General features: G+C 35.8%; 1 protein-coding gene across 2 annotated transcripts; it reads right to left on the bottom strand.

Annotated features, from left to right (window-relative positions):
* Positions 1–5,858: 5,858 nt before the first annotated feature.
* mob3a (MOB kinase activator 3A) lies at positions 5,859–16,399 on the bottom strand. 2 transcript variants are annotated; one of them, XR_012383568.1, is made up of 5 exons: positions 16,169–16,373; positions 13,725–14,206; positions 8,791–9,035; positions 7,743–8,071; positions 7,187–7,538 (listed from the first exon to the last, which is right to left on the bottom strand). XR_012383568.1 is itself a non-coding variant. In NM_199716.1 (4 exon segments), coding segments are annotated over 3 exon segments (651 nt in total). In that variant the 5' UTR covers positions 14,143–14,206; positions 16,169–16,399; the 3' UTR covers positions 5,859–6,322.
* Between the last annotated feature and the right edge of the window lie 885 nt (positions 16,400–17,284).

The following is a 17,284-nucleotide window of genomic DNA, read 5'->3' as shown; positions in this document are numbered from 1 at the left end:
GGAAATTCTCCAGGCGCTATCGAGCCAAACAATAAACTGCCAAACTAAAAATGCTAGTGGAACAAATGGGAACAAAATATTTGCATGCTTTCGAGAGTGGGAGTTTATAACAGAACAAAACGGTGACGCAAAAGGATGGGCAAAAAGGAAAAAAAACTCCTCTACTCTTTTTAGACACAACATATCCCAAATGCTTAGATTTATAGCAGCTCTAAGAAGATCTAAAAACATTTTCACTTTTTTTTCATTAAAATATCCACAACACTGTTTTTAAACTGCATGCATTTACTCAAATGTTTATTTTACCCTAAAAAATTAAATTTTCTGTTTGTTCAAACTACTTATTCTACACAATTCTTGAGTTTTAAGGTGAGACAACTTAGTTGTTTTATGTTCAATCCACCTAAATTTGTAAACACTAACGACTTATTTTATCATGATGTCCCAGCACAAACCCAGCATTTTTACAGTGTAGTTTATAGGGTGCCTCTTGGTTACAGTAGTCTAGTCAATAGTATTAAATTGCATGTTAGAATCCCAAGACATACAGCACAATCTTACGCAACACTTCCCCGCATTAAATCAGCTTGAAAGTCCAACGCTGGCTTTCATCTCGTCCTGCACGTATCAGCGCTCGAGGAGCATGAGGTCAAAGCCCCGCCCACTGACGTGCCGTTTCCCTTTACGCCCGTTTTTCTGGTACATTCCGAGTGAACAATAAACACACCACAGCAGTATCGTTATTGCGGTTCTCGCACGTCTAGATAACGACATGTCCAGACAGTTGTTTATGTTTTGTTGCTGAAAGCGAAAGAAAGCGAGTGTTGTGAGCGACTCTGTGCCTCTGAGCTGCAGGAATGTAACAGGCAGCAGAAGTGTTGTGTTCAATCTGATGCAACACACGACATAACCTCTCTATCAAAATAAATATATTTACAGTATGGAGAGTTTATGCAGCAGTTATCCTATAGTCTATTATGTAAATCAATTGTTGACACACTGTTTTATATAGATAATTAAGATATTTGATTTACATTAGATTAGACCAAACAAGATTAAACTTTATTGTCATTACACATGTGCAAGAACAAGGTAACGAAACGCAGGAGTGCAGTAGCAGCAAGTGCACATAGTGTGTGCAGTATTCATTGTAGTAGCTATTACCAATTTGCCATCATTTTGTTAGTGCTTTGTCCTGAAAACATGCAAATATGCACACAGCAATTGTTGTAAAGCGATACATAAAATGTTCTCACTTCAAATATGAATAAAAAGTTACAACTTTAGAGAAGAGTATTTTTATAAGATGGTAAAATAAAACCTTTGCAAGTATTCAACAGGGTTTTGTCTTACAGTTTTACTTATTTATTAGTTTGGGTTAAGCCTGGTGTGAGTTGTTGCAAATGTTTCACCAGTTTATTTTTAAAAAGTAGCCTATTAAATCTCTTGGTCTCAAAAGATACTGAAACAGTTTTTATAATTCATAGTATCTTTTACTTTAAGTACCTCATTGTTTCCAGTAAAATTTCAACTTGTTCAATGCTGCATGTAAAGTTATACAGCTAATTATTTAAAATGTATTATTTATTAAATTATTGTAAAATATCTACAGTAATAAAAGCTTTAGTAAACTTTTTTGTCATAGAACTCTCGGTAGTAGTGATGTTCTCTGATTTTCTGTACAATTTTTAGCAGTTAAGCTAACTATAATTTGCGTTGTAGCTTTGTTTATGAAAGTGTTTAATGTACATTTTAAAAGTTCTTGGTAATGTATCTATTTTTCTATGCTAATATGATTTGGCTTGAACCTTAATATTTGGCATTGGAAATGGGCTTTAACACGCACTTTTTTGCATAAAAAGAACAATAGATACGATAAAACATTATAAAATACAAATTAATACAGTGTAATAAAAAAACTACAGAATTGTTGCAAACAATTTATATGCTTTGAATTTAAACAAACAAATTAAATTTTGTAATGTTCAACTTCATTTGTTAGTTTAAATTCAGCCCAAATACATTGTTTACATCTACTTACCTTAAAAAAACTGAGTAACTCCAAGGAATCTTCTTTGAAATTTTTTTTTTCAGTGAACTTAACACTTTAACATTAAAGAAACAAACCAACAGAAAAAAAAACTAAACAATAAAATATTTAAATATATATAATTGGATAATTAAAATTCACATTAGAAAATTATTCCAAAATGGCATACATCCTTATAGCTTTTTTATTTCTAATGTCTTTTAGGATTTCAATATAATGCTTAAGATCGATTTTAAACAAATGTTGGGTTTATCATTGGACTACTTTTGTTTGTATACATGGCACTACTTCCCATATAGAATTATTAAACCCACTGAATTATTAGCACCCGTTTATTTTTTTCCCTAGTTTCTGTTTAAGAGGAGAGAAGATTTTTTCAACACATTTCTGAACATTATAGTTTTAGTAACTGAAGTTATCTCTAATAACTGATTTATTTTATCTTTGTGATGACAGAAAATAATATTTTACTAGATGTTTTCTAGGACACTTGACACTTTAAAGGCTTAACTAGGTTAATTAGGGTAACTAGGCAGGTTAGGGTAATTAGGCAAGTTATTGTTTAACGACGATTTATTCTGTAGTCTATCGAAAACAAATATACTTGGAAGAGGCTTAAAATGTTTTTTTTTTTTTTTATAGTAAAAAATTTTATTCTAGCCGAAATAAAACAAATAAGACTTTCTCCAGAAGAAAAAATATTATGTGAAAATTTCCTTGCTCTGCTCTGTTGGTCTTTCTAACCCTAACCCATCATTTGGGAAATATTTAAAAAAAGAGAAAAATTCAAAGGGGGTTTAAAATTTCTGATTGCAACTGTATAATAATTAAATAAATAAACTAATTTTGCTTCTTAACAAAGTTTTATTATTATTATTTATCACAATATATTTGCTTTAACATGCACATACAAACTGGCTTGACGTTGTTGTTGTTGCAGAGTTCGACGTCAGTGTTGCACGATACTAAACCCCGCCCCCTCATTATAATGCAGAAACTGCCGGAAAAATCTGGAACGGGCAGACTGAGGATTGCGACATCCAGAGGTGATGCAGAAGTCAAGGGTGGAGCTCGATTAACAGTTAACGATTTCACCACCAAAACAAACCGATGGGAAATAACCATTTCCTCTAAGCGTGCAACTCAGCACTTAATCAGCATAAAGGCTAGTAGAGCAAAGATCCATGTAAACCTCGTTGCATTAGCCGTAGTTAAAACGCTAAGCAAAGGACAATTATAAAAGGGCCTTGTTTAAAACGAAAGCCCCTTGCATAACCAAATTATGGACCTAGTTTTAAAATATTTTCTGACATTGGTGAACTGAAGTCGAGGTAATGCAACATTTCATCATCCAGGCTTTTTTGTGACGTGTCTTTATCGCCATCTTGTGGATTTAAAGGGATAGTTCACCACAAAATGAAAATGACCTCATCCTTGACTTTCCCTCACGTGATTTTCCCCTTTAGGTTTTTTTCTTCTGTTGAACACAAAAGAAGATATTTTAAAGAATGTTGGTAGCTACCACCCATCGACTTCGATAGTAAAGGAAATAAAAGGAAGTCATTGGGTGCCAAGGAACAATATTTTTGTTCAGCAGAAGAAACTCAGGCTTTGAACAAGTGGTACAAATGTGATTTGTTTTTGTAAATCTGCAGACCATAATTTCTGTCAGAAATCTGTTTTATGGATTTAATTGTGAAGAGTATGAGAAAGCTTAGAAAATGAGACTGATACAAAACCAGAAATAGATAATCTTCCATTTAAAGGGTTAGTTCACCCCAAAATATAATTGGCTATAAAACTCACTCTCAAAAAGTAGAACAACATAGGTCAGGTGAAATCAAAATTTACAATCTTTATTTATGCTAGCTTCCAATATTATTCTTAAAATGAATAATTCATCTGTTCAAGTTAAATCACAGAGAAAAAAGTTTGTTTAGTTAATTTTCTATAATTTTCTTCCTCCTTACTAGTGGCGTCAACTTGAGAGCTTACATAGCAAATGTATATCAATACCCTTAGCCACACCCATCTTTCCATTAGATTGCAATGAGGAAATGATGCTCAAAGGAAAATTTTGGACTTAAAAAAACAAGTTTTAGCTAAAACTTTAATCCTTGGTGATTTATAAAATACAAGATAGTGGCTAAAACGGGAGTTAAAAAATCCAGGCAAAACAACCGGCCACCCCACGGCAATTTGTAACTTTTTGAATTAGTGGCTAATTCATATGAACTCTTACTATCTTATTCGGACAATTTAGTATGATTTGCTAATCCCCCAATGACAGTTGGGTTTAGGGGTGGGGTTGATTCCACGCCTCCCTAAAAATAAAATAAATAAATAATAAAAATCGCACGAATTAGCCACTAAACTGACAAAACATAAAATAGTCACGTTTCATCGTGAGATCAGCCTGCAAACACTGAGATGTTACGAAGTCAGACAGTAATTCGGGGTCATTTATTACCGCTCATGTACAACAATCAAACAGTATGTGTCTCATAAGACCCTAATCCATTTTCAGGAATGACGACTGTTCATTTGTTTTGTCTCTGTATGTTTTTGTTTCCTTGTTTACTCTGAAAGAAAGTTGTTGACTGCAGTTGCAGTCTTCTTTAATACTTCACTAAAAAATAAACATCATCTACACCTTGCATGGCTTGGGGGTCTGTAAATTAACATAAACCTTCAATTTTTGGGAGAACTATCCCTTTAAGACCCTTAAGTGTAAAACATCCAAAAATTAGCAAGAGGAAATAAAACAGCAAGCATATTGTACTGAAATATGTTTTAAACGCTTACAGTAGTTAAACTTTGCTTCCTCCTTTGAAGTGGCGGTCCTTCTGTTAAGGTCAACTTAAGGGCTTTCATAGCAACTGTGTATTAATATCCTTAACCACACTCATCTTACCATTAGTTTGCTATGAAGAAATGATGCTCAAAGGAAAATTTTGGACTTTAAAAAACAAATTTTATCTGAAACTTTAATCCTTGGTGATTCACATAAAATACAAGTTGGTGGCTATGGCGAGAGCTTAAACAAACACAGAAAAAACAAAAACTATTACCTTTGGCTCATGATACACCTACACAATCTCACGGCAATTCGTAAAGTTTTGATTTAGTGGCTAATTCATATGAATTCTTACGATCGCATTCGTAAAATTTAGTACGATTTGCTAATCCCCTAATAACGGTTGGGTTTAGGGGTAGGCTAGGGTGCCACACCTCCTTTTTAAAATCGTACATTTTCTTACGACTGAATTTGTACGAATTAGCTACTAAAATGACAAAAAAATATGTTTCATCGTAAGATTAAGCTGGATACACTGAGATGTTCGGGTTCAACTATTTGCTTCATATGACAAACTCGATTCCCAGAGGGCCGCAGCTATGCACAGTTTCAGTCAAACACAGCTGATCCAACTAATCAAGGTGTTCTTGACTACTACAGACTATTAACCAGGTGAGTTGGATGTAAACTATGCAGAGCTGTGGCCCTCCAGGGATTGAGGTCGAGACCTTTTCAGAAATGATGAGAATGAATTTGTTTGTTTTGTTAGTCTCTGTATGTTTTTGTTTTATTTTTTACTCTGATTAAAAGCTGTTGGCTCGCGTGTTATGAATCACCAGTTGCTACAGTTTCAGTCTTCTTTAATACTTTAAAAAATAAACATCATCAACATTTTTACAGCTTGGGGGTCTGTAAATTAACATCAAATTTCATTTTTTCGGGAGAACTATCCTTTTAAGACATGCAAGTGTAAAACATCCACAACTTAGCCAGAGTAAATAAAACAGCAAGCATGTTGTACTGAATTATATTTTAAACGCTTACAGTAGTTAGACATTAAAATCATACCATTTCGCCATGTTTTAGTCAGAATTAATGACAAAAACATGACAAATTAACAGAACCAATGACATAGACAAGATGAAGTGGGTTTAATATCTCAACCACATACATAAATAGTCAAATATACTCTGTATGCTAAAGATTATCAGGAATGATTCAGAACAAATTTAGGAAAGACAAAAAAAAAAAAAAGTCAGATAACACTGGTTTCTAAAAAAAAAATACTCTCCATAAGCCTACACATGAGAATACAGAGAGATGTACAGGCCTCTCTCTCGAAACAGAATATTACAGTACTTTAAAAGCATATAAAAATAAAGTCTTTAGGAGTTTGGTTGATGTTTAATCCGCTTTTAAATTGTACAGTTGCATGGTTCAGATCTGTCTGGAATGTAAAGGGTCTGCTCGGGGTTTCAGTGGCACATCCGTGATGTCATCTCTTTCTGTTGGGGAAAAATAGACACTGGTTTGACTCGAATCTGAAACAAAAGCGTCTCTAAATGCAACTTCTTATTAATTTTTACAGTCATGGTCAAAATTATCGGCACACAGTGTGAAAAAACTGCTGACGAAATAGAAATACGAATAGAAAAATAAGACTTTTAATAATTCTGGCCAGGTTGTGCTTCTTTTGAATTGAAAACAGGATGAAGCAGATGTATTTTTAATATTTGTGACCATTACTGTATATTTAAATAAGTTGTGTTTATTTTAAGCTCATCATCTCTTTATACATGCCCTCTACAGATGTAAAAAACGTTGGCGAGGCTTTATGCAAACAGCCGGTGTGCTCCTGATGTCAGTAACAGGACCTGCGGTGTCACCTGATCCCACGGCATCAGTTCAACTGTGTCTATAGACCGAAGGCTTTTCTGCCTTAGAGGCTCAGACGCTCATTAACCGCCGGTGAGAAAATGATAGAGGCTGGAATATCAAACCTGCTGACTCATTCTGTCCTAGCGCGGCCCTACTAATTAGCAAAGACGTTATAAAATGGGCTCGTTAGCTGCTAATCACGAGTCGAAGAATTAGCCCTTGTTTCTGTAGCTCTTTGTTTCCTCGCAACAGGTTATGGGAACTTACTCTGACCCGTTTATAAAGCCACACACATACAGTAGACAACATCTGAAGCGGATCAAAAAATTTTAAAGTTGTAGTAAAGCTACTGAATAACACTTATTCTAGTGTTGGGATAATTCTAAAAAACTTTTTTTGATCCACCTTAAATATTGACTACTGTATATAAAGACAAATGCACGAGTGCTGCAAGTAATCACTGGCCACTTTATTAGGTACAATATCATGTGGGACCCCTTTTGCCTTCAGATCTGCTTTAATCCTCCGTGGCCTGGATTCAACAAGGTACTGGAAATATTCTTCAGAGATTTTGGTCTAAATTGACATGATGGCGTCAAATAGTTGCTGCAGATTGTCGGATACACGATGCGAATCTCCCGTTCCCCAACATCCCAAAGGTGCTCTATTGGATTGAGTTCTGATGATTGTGGAGGCCATTTGAGTAGAGTGAACTCATTGTCAAGTTCAAGAAACCAGTTTGAGATGATCCGCACTTGTTGACATGGTGACATGCGTTATTCTGCTGGAAGTAGCCATCAGAACATGTGTACACTGTGGTCATAAAGAGATGGACATGGTCAGCAACAATACTCAGGTAGGCTGTGGCATTGACACGATGCTCAATTGATACTAATGGGCCCAAATTGTTTCAAGAAATTATCTCTCACACCATTACACCACCACCAGCTTAAACAGTTGTTACAAGGCAGGATGGATCTATGCTTCTATGTTATTGACGCCAAATTCTGACCCTACCATCTGAACATCGCATCAGAAATCGAGACTTATCAGACCAGATAACATTTTCCAATCTTCTATTGTCCAATTTTGGTGAGCCTGTGCAAATTGTAGCCTCAGTTTCCTGATCTTAGCTGACAGGAGTGGCACCTGGTGTGGTCTTCTGCTGCTGTAGCTCATCTGTTTCAAGGTTTGATGTGTTGTGTGTTCAGAGATGCTCTTCTGCATACCTCGGCTTTAAGTGGTCATTTGAGTTACTGTTGCCTTTTTATCAGCTTGAACCAGTCTGGCCATTCTCCTCTGACCTCTGGCATCAACAAGGCATTTGCACCCACAGAACTGCTTTTCTGTAAACCCTAGAGATGGTTGTGCGTGAAAATCCCAGTAGATGAGCAGTTTTTGAAATACTCAAACCAGCCTGTCTGGCACCAACAACCATGACACGTTGAAAGTCATTTAAATCACCTTTTTTCCCAATTCTGATGCTCGGTTTCAACTGCAGCAGATCATCTTAACTATGTATACATGCTTAAATGCATCAAGTTGCTGCCATGTGATTGGTTGATTAGAAACTTGCATTAAGAAGCAGTTGGACAATACCTTATAAAGTGGCCAGTGAGTGTATGTCTGCCTGTTAGAATCTTAGACAATGTTAACTAGTGGCATTTTAATGTAGATAATAGTATTACATATAATCTGTTCTAATTTAATAATTTCTTTTCTTTTTTATACAGCTAACTGAATTTAATCATGTACCATGTTGTGGCAGATAAAGATAAAAAATATTGTTTCTTTTCATAGAGCATTTTTTTCTTATAGTACTTACAGCTCATACAACGCAACATAGTATTTTACTTCAGATAAAATGTTTTGTTTACAAAAAAATTAATATAATAAAATGTCACATTTTGATTTGCTGATATATTATAGAACACATTAATATATATATATATATATATATATATATATGTTTCCTTAAGTTTTTTTTAAACTACAGCTAATACTACTTTTACTACAGATAATTTGTATTATCCTGTAGAAGTTAGGCTTTCCTATAAACATATACACAATATTTTAATAAGCAATTTCTGATGCATCATATGCTTACCAGAGGTTCCAGCTCTTTGTGGTCTATGAGGTTGAATTCAGTAACAAAGTAATAGAAATGTTTGTAACAGGTGTTGACATGGGCCTCCGCTCCCATGTGGCTCACACGGTCAAAGTGGTGGATGTAGACATGGACAAAAACACGGAACAAACGAGACAAGATCTTCTTTGCTACCTGCATGAAGGTCTTAGGGAAGGGCGTACCTAAAACAAAACACACACAAAGAGAATGAATGAATGGCTATTGTGTTTAAATGCAAAAATCACTTAAATTAGTGTTACTAATTGTAACTAAAATGTACATTATGGGAATACAAAAGTACATTCAAGTCAGTAAGATTAATGAAGTATTGTTTTTATTCAACACTGATGTATCAAACTGATAAAGTGACACTTTAAAATGCTGTACATCAATCTTAATAAAAAAAATATGCTCATGAGAGTTAATCTCTTATTGTGGCTTAGTTTGCACCCTTATCAGTTTCTAGCATATGAAACAGCATCAAAGAGGCTATTTGTGGATTAAAGGCAGAACTGAGAAGTCATGTTGAGCTTGCTGACACCATCAGAGGAAACAAATCTTGAGAGGAAGGGCTCTTAATATCTTCTTTTCTCATCTGCACGTCCTAGCTACTGCGACACGTGCTAAAACACGTGCTACAACACATTATAAATCGCAGAATCAGATTTCCAGAGTGCCGTTTATTAATAGAGTCCATCTATGCAGACGAGCATGTCCTTATAGACGGCAGATTCTCCGACTGTGTCTCTGCATTCTAAGAATCCTATGCAGACCAGATCTATTTATAAGCCAGTGTAAATTGTGTGACCCAATTTGAAAGGCACTACTGATGTCTGATGGGAAGTTGAAGATAATGAGACAAAGCCAGGGAAGTCAAGCACAGCAGACGACCATCCTGATGTTTGCTGAAGTTTGCATCTAGACTTGTGGTTTAGTCATTTGTGACAATTAAATCAGATTTTTTTTCCTCCTCGAAGTGCGGTTTATTCATAAACTAATTTTGAGAGGATCACGTGCTTATGATTAACACGGCTGGCTCCTTGTTAGTTCCGTAATCAGCCCAATTAGATGATTACGGAAGCATTATAAATAATCTGAGTTTTTCACTCCAGTTATCTTCGTCTTGAAGCTCCCCCCTTTCCACCCCTACATCCTCCCACTTTTTCTGATCGGGCGACACGGTGGCCCAGTGGCTAGCACTGTTGCCTCACAGCAAGAACACCGCCGGTCCAACCCATCAGGCCGGTTGGTGTTTCTGTGTGGATTTTACATGTTCTCCCCATGTTCCCGTGGGTTTTCCCGGGTTCCCCGGTTTCCTCCCACCGTCCAAATACATAAACCATAGCCAATCGACTAAAACAAATTATCCGACCAAATACAACCTTAGTTTACACTTCTCACGGTGACAAGCAGGGGAGTTCTCGAGACCTACCTGACCTCGAATTCCCCTCTCACCCTTCTAACGAGAGGGAGCCCCAGGCTCGAGGATATTACGAGCTCAGGGCTCTCTCCCGGGACAGCATGCCAAATACGCTTTATTGATTATCAGCTAAGTGTGAACTCTTGAAATCTGTTTGATTGGCCATTTACACAAAGTTTTAGGCAAAAACGGGCAAATTTGTATAATTTTTTTTTTATTTACCCAACAACAGCATTTTTGTGACTGAAAAAAAAGCTTAAATCTGAAAACAGGTTTCAAAGTGGATGCTTTTTAAAACATATTTTATCATTTCTATGTTAACACACAAAAGCAAGGGTCTTCAAAAATGAAGATGTCATGCGCGTACATAGCATGTGTTTAAGGACATTTACATTAAAGGCAAGCACAAACAAACACAAAACAACGGCGGTAGTGTTGCTGCTCAAGTGTTTGCTAACGCTTCATTAGCAAAGTGAGAACTTTTACAACCAACAGTGGAGACAACATCCAAAAAAACACATCAGTGCCAAGCCACAGATGGCACATCATCAGTTCCCTACAGTTACTGTTAACTAACAAGGTGACAACACCAAATACTGGCCTGGCATATGAAAAATGAATATTTGTATGTTTTTGCGGAAGCATACATGATCGTTTTTGTCATGTAATTGTGAAACCTTTTTGGCTATATTGATTTTGTACATCAACATCTTTTTTTCCTATTGAGCAAAAAAGTTGAAATGTTGAACACAGATATTTTTTCTCTCTCCTATGGATATCAATAGCTACTGGTTAATCATATTTTTCTAAATTGTTCAACAGAACAAGGAAACTCAAGTTTGGAACCACTTTGTAATTAATAAATTGAGTTTGTTTTCATTATTGGGTGAAATATCCATTTAAATGCTCTGGGAAACTGTCAACAAGTGCTTTTTATGTGATGACCTACGTGATGTCCATATTGAGACATGCATACTACACAGGAAGTGTCGTCAAATGTCTTCTGCTTAGCTCACTCTGATGGCCTATGAAGGCTTAGGTTTAGACTAAAATACACAGCGTGCCTCTGAGGCAAACAAACAAAGCCACAAAGTTTGAATGACACTGCACTACATTGCATCAAATGAAGTGGTATTAAGAAGTGTGAGCAGGAATAAATGTTAACAATAGACAAGGGTATGTAAACACTTTAAAACAGTTTGTGTGTGTTAAACTTGTAGTTTACTACAACTGATATTTCATTTTAGCATTTTGCCAAGTCAATCATTCTAATCTTTATTAAGTGCAACTTAACTTATGTACAAATAAATTAAAATCAATGCAAACTATATGTGGGTCAAAAGTGAGACGTCATATTTTGGTGTCTCTGTATCAATACATTTTTTAAAGTGAATTTATATGCACAGAAAGCAATATATCCAAGTTAATGGTCTACCCTGAAGTTTCAAATAACTTTTGTGAAAAAAAAAGCCAAAATTTGGGTAAATAGGTTTCGTCATCAAGCATAAACAACATATGTTCATGTAAAAAACACATTCTGCTAGGTGTTTAACCTAATAATAATTGATTATACTACACTTTATTACATTTTAAAGCTTAAAAAAGCTTTCAGACTTGCTGAAAATGTTGTAATACAAAGAAGATTAGAAAGACAGTAGCAAAGTATAAAGATTAAATGTTAAAAAATTAGTTTTTGGGCTGCAAATAATTCAAATGTACAGTTAATAACAAAACCTAGCTTGCAAAACCTAGTAGCCTAAAGGACTTTTCAGTCAGGCAACCAAAATCTATCTACAATGTGCCCAGCAGTAGATAGATTTAGGTAGCCTAACTGGAAAAAAAAAAAACAATAGCCCTGTGACTTTGGGTTACCAGATTTTGCGAGCCCTTAATATTTTCTGTTTATGACTGAGATCAGTGACTCTGAAACATAATTTTGAATTTCTCTCAAAATTTTGAAATTATTACCATTTAAAAACTAATTGTATAAAATGCAAAACCACCAACTTAACAGGGTCAGTTGAGAAATTTTGTCCAAGTGCACCTCTGTCTAAAAGTATGGAAGCCTATTGCTCCATTTTAGACAAAAAGCTGAAATTACGACTTTAAAAAGTCAAATTCTAAATTATTCTAAGATTATTAAATTATGAATGGCAAGCTCATTGAACAGGACACAACACAGGATATAATGAACTGTAAATATGTTAAAATGCATGCAAATTCTTGCCTCATTAGCAGAATGACAGGTAACTAATAGCTAAACCTTTTGCAAAATAAGTACAACATTCAGTATTCATAATCTGCATTGTGTAGTTCAGTGGTCACCAAACTTGTTCCTGAAGGGCCGGTGCCCTGCAGATTTTAGCTCCAACCCTAATCAAACACACCTGAACAAGCTAATCAAGGTCTTACTAGGTATACTTGAAACATCCAAGCAGGTTTGTTGAGGCAAGATGGAGCTAAACCCTGCAGAGACACCGGCCCTCCAGGACCAAGATTGGTGACCCCTGGTGTAGTTTATGCCTACATGGAATCTGCGTGTGCAGAAATCCATAGACATTTCATCCCATCAAATCTATTTATTAACTTATGTGAATGTGTGTACATTTATATATTATTTTCAGTTTTTATATCAATTTCAGTAACATTATTGAACAATATGCAAATGTTTATGATTTATTTACAATAGAGTTTTTAAAGTAATATGTTCTTTTAGTACAGTGTTTCTCAACCCCTTTCCTGGAGGGCCACCAACACTGCATTTTTTAATGTCTTTGTTTTTTACACCAATAACAGGTCTTTCAGTTTCTGCTAATAAGCTGATGATAATAAGCATGCGCTGAATCCGAAATCGTCTACTACTCAGTAGGCACTGGATTTGAATTTAAATGTACTACTCGACCGTTAGAAAAGTATGTTCTATACAGCATGAATGTGCGAAGTATGAATTTAACTCAGATGTACTACATCCCTACATCAGTTGCATCGCTTCACTCCCTTTCATGAATTCTCTCGCGGGGCATCATGGGATAGCATAGCGTGCATCAGATGCGCACTTTAGAATCTCGCTGGAAGTAGTAAGTCATCTGGGTAGTTAGCGTAGTATATAGTTTGGAAGTACGCGATTTCAGACACAGCCATGGAAAATGTGCATAGCTGTTGGTCCTCCAGAAATGTGGTTGAGAAACAGTGTTTTAGTAAAGGAGAAACTTTTTGTTTATCAAAGTAATTTAATTGGATTAGCATTTTAAACTTAAAACTGAAAGTTTTTAGTTACTATACTCTCAAAATCATCCTGCAAAAATCTGCTGATTTTTTACAAACTTCTGTGCAGAAATAGCAAAAAAAAAATGTCAGCATATTCTGTCTGGCCCAGCAGACTTGCATCTTAAAAGGCAGATTTGGGCTTCCATAAAAAAAGTGTTATATATTTGTCTGGTTTATTCCTTACCGACATTAGTGGGGAAGATGTGTTCATTGTTGATCTGAACCTCAATCCATTCCATTAGCAGACTCATGTATTTAGGAGCCGGGAGTGCGGTGGGCTTCTTGTACTTCTGCTCGTCCTGCCAGCGGTACTCGTACTTCGGCCCACCAGACATAACGGGGCAGGTCTGGTCTGTGCAGGAGTCGCTGATAGTGCCGTAGATGAGGTTGATGCGGTTAAAGAAGTCCACCACGTGAACAGCCACCCAATCATTGAGGTCTTCACCGTGCGGCAGCTGAACCGCCTGCTTCAGGTCCAGACCTGCGTTTAGGGACGCCTGCGCTTTCTTGTGCAGCTCGAAGCGCTGCGTCCCAGGCTCGAACTTGCGCTTGGGCCGGAATGTCCTGTCCTTGTTGAAGACTTGTTTTAGTGCCATGGACATGGTTGATGGTGGACTAGACTGTTGTGTAACGTGTCGAAAATGAGCCTTTTGATAGCAGGGGTGCCTGAAATGAGAAATTAAAGGAGAGATAAACAAGGACAATATTGTGTGGAGGCTTTTTCAGTGTCACTGATTGTGCTCCGAGGAAGGACGGATGCTGCATGAGAAAAAGGGAGAAGAAACTAGGTCAAACTTTGTCTCCTCGCAGGGTTAGCAGATCTTTTGAGTGATGATTTGGTTCAGATGATTGGGTTTTATGAGGAGAACATTTTGAACAAGACTGCACAGATAATGAAAAGTTATGTGTGCACCTGTGTGTTTGTGAAAGATAAAAATAAATTAATTATTAGAAAAAAAAATTCAAAGAAGTTTCTGTTGCTCACCAAAGCTTCATTTACAGAGTATATACATGAATCAGAGAGTAAAATTCAACACCTTTTAAGACTCTTTCCACACATTTTAAGACCTTATAACCACTTTTCAGCTGGAAACACTGGCAAGATTTTAACTTACAGCATATTTACCAAATATTAGTGTAAGAAACTAATCCAAAACTAAAACATTATTCATATACGGCATAAAAATCTTTTAAATCTAGCTAATTCAGCAGGTTGGCGCCTATAGACAAGCAGAAGTAATGGTTTGCCTTGATCACTGCAGTAAACAAATCAGCATGGATACTGTTTCTTTCATAAACTACACAGCATCCTGATATTTGGCAGATTTAATTCAGGCAAACTTTAGCATACAACCATAAATTGCACAATCAAAAATGAAAAAAAAAAAAAGAAATACCTTGCAAAATAGCCTTTAAGACTTTTTAATACTTTTTAAGGGCCTTAAACTTTTCTACATTATCTGCTTTTAATACTTTTAAAGACTCTACGAACACCCTGATATATTCAGTTAAATTCAGGCTTATTTGTATAGCGCTTTTACAATGTAGATTGTGTCAAAGCCGCTTGTATGATTTATACATTTAAAAGAAAAGAAAAAACAAATAAAACAAAACAAAAAGTTAAAATTTGGAAAATATTGGTTTTTATATGGAAATATTTTTTTCAAATGTTATTAACTGCTGTAATTAAATGCTGAATGACTTTTCAGTAGCCATCGCTGCAGTCATTCAGAAATCATTTTAATATGTTGATTGATGATCTACTAATTGTAATGTTGTGTTTTATTACACTTGTGATCAAATACACAGCTTATGTGAGCAGAAAACACTTTCAAAAATAGTTTATATTTCCAAACTTGTGATGACCAATTTCAAGATTCTCACTGGGTACCATTTTTGATGAAACACAAAAAGTGCTTGAAATTTTTTCCCTGCTTCTGACATTGAAATAACTTCATGTCTTTGGATCAACATTGTTATTCTTACATTCCTGCGTGCATTTCCTACATTATTCATATTCCAAACTCAAGGATTAATTCCAATCTGCTGTGCAGCACATTTACCAAACAATAAATAATATTCCCAGCTGCCCAACAGGTTGTACACAAAGGCTTTATATTTAGAATATTAGAGGAAATGCTGAGTAATTTCCTGCTGGGTAGCACTGATGGCATTTATTAGCATGGGCAGGGGGATTCCAACAACTTCTATATGAGCCCATGATATTGAGTATGTTTATTAATTACAGAACAGGCCTACACATTAAAAAGCAAAAGTTTCAAATATGTGTTTTTTTAGTTAATGCACATATTTATATATGTATATGTTTGAATATATTTCAAACACAGGCATTTTAAATATTGTAAACATGCAGTTTTAAAATGAATGGATGCCAGCAGCATCTGAAGGGAAACAACATGTTGCTCGTACTGGTAATTCCGTATGACGACGTCGTTTTTAATGGCGTGACCAAGGCTTATAATCACATTATTTCAACTTTCATGTAAGCACAAAGGTGTGATAACAACACAACACTCGTAAAATCGCTCGCTGTATATCCAAAACGAACAAAACAACGATGTTGAAGGCATGTTTTCGTAGTGTACAATGAAGTTGAGGCAAACTTACCGAGCGAGCGCCTTTTCTAGTTCCGCTTTGATGTGAACCGCCTTTTTTCCCCAGCTTTCAGTTTTGTTCGATGTTATTCAGGGCCGTTTTTCGTTGTTGTACTCACATTGTATTTGTAATTGCTATAAAGTTAAAATGAACGTGGCCTTCGAGCTGTCGGAATTAATAAGTCCACACTTTCTAAGGAAAGCACAAGCCCCTCCCTGCTGAGCAAAGTACACTTCCTCTATTGAAACATCAGAGCCTCGTCTGTCTGCCTCTGAACATGAAGGAAGTGTACTGAAAACACTATAGATGCACACCAACATCCAAACGGCAAACACAGTGGATATATTTACAGTAAAAACCTTATAAAAGTCTTAAAAATTATATTACAGTAAATTATAAATGCAAATGTGTGTGGGAGAAGGACTGGCATTTTTACTTGGCAGACTTTTCCCCCTCAAGTGAAAGGCTGCATTCAAAACCGCATACTTCCCTACTTTGTAGTAGGCTGCAAACAGTATGCGACAATCTGAACACCGTACTTGCAAAAAGCACTCAGGTGACCCTGGAGGTTTGCTTTTGAAAGTCAATTAGTGCACAGACATGTAACTTAAAGGGATTTAAAGGGGTTAAACGTGCTCAGGTCTGTTTGGCGCGGCTGTGGATTAAAGGTAATAATGCTAAGTTTCTTACACAGACTAAACATTTTACTTTAAACATACCTCAGTGTGTCATCAGGAGCTATGAATAGGCTTATTGCATTTATTTTATAATTTTGTTTATTTTTTTAACTTGGTTAGCATTTTGTGAAACACCAATGACATTTCAGATATAAATCTTTGGTTATGAAATGTGAAAAAAGAAAGAAAAAACAAGTCAGCTATATTTTGGATGGCCTGAAGGCGAATAAATTAACAGTATACTTTTATTTTTGAGTATTTCTTTAAGCAGTATTTGTGTGCTGTATGACACTCCATAAATCTGAAAGTTAGTAGATAGCTCACCCAAAACTGCCATCAGTTAGTCACCCTTCACTTGTCACAAACCTGTTTGAGTTTCTTTCTTCTGTTGAACACAGAATAAGGTACTATGAAGAATTTTGGAGACCAGTAACCATTGACTTCTATAGTA

Source organism: Danio rerio, chromosome 8 (genome assembly GCF_049306965.1).
Source record: "Danio rerio strain Tuebingen ecotype United States chromosome 8, GRCz12tu, whole genome shotgun sequence".
Lineage (NCBI taxonomy): Eukaryota > Metazoa > Chordata > Actinopteri > Cypriniformes > Danionidae > Danio > Danio rerio.
The sequence above is the reverse complement of the archived record's forward strand: the minus strand, read 5'-3'. Positions and strand labels throughout refer to the sequence as shown.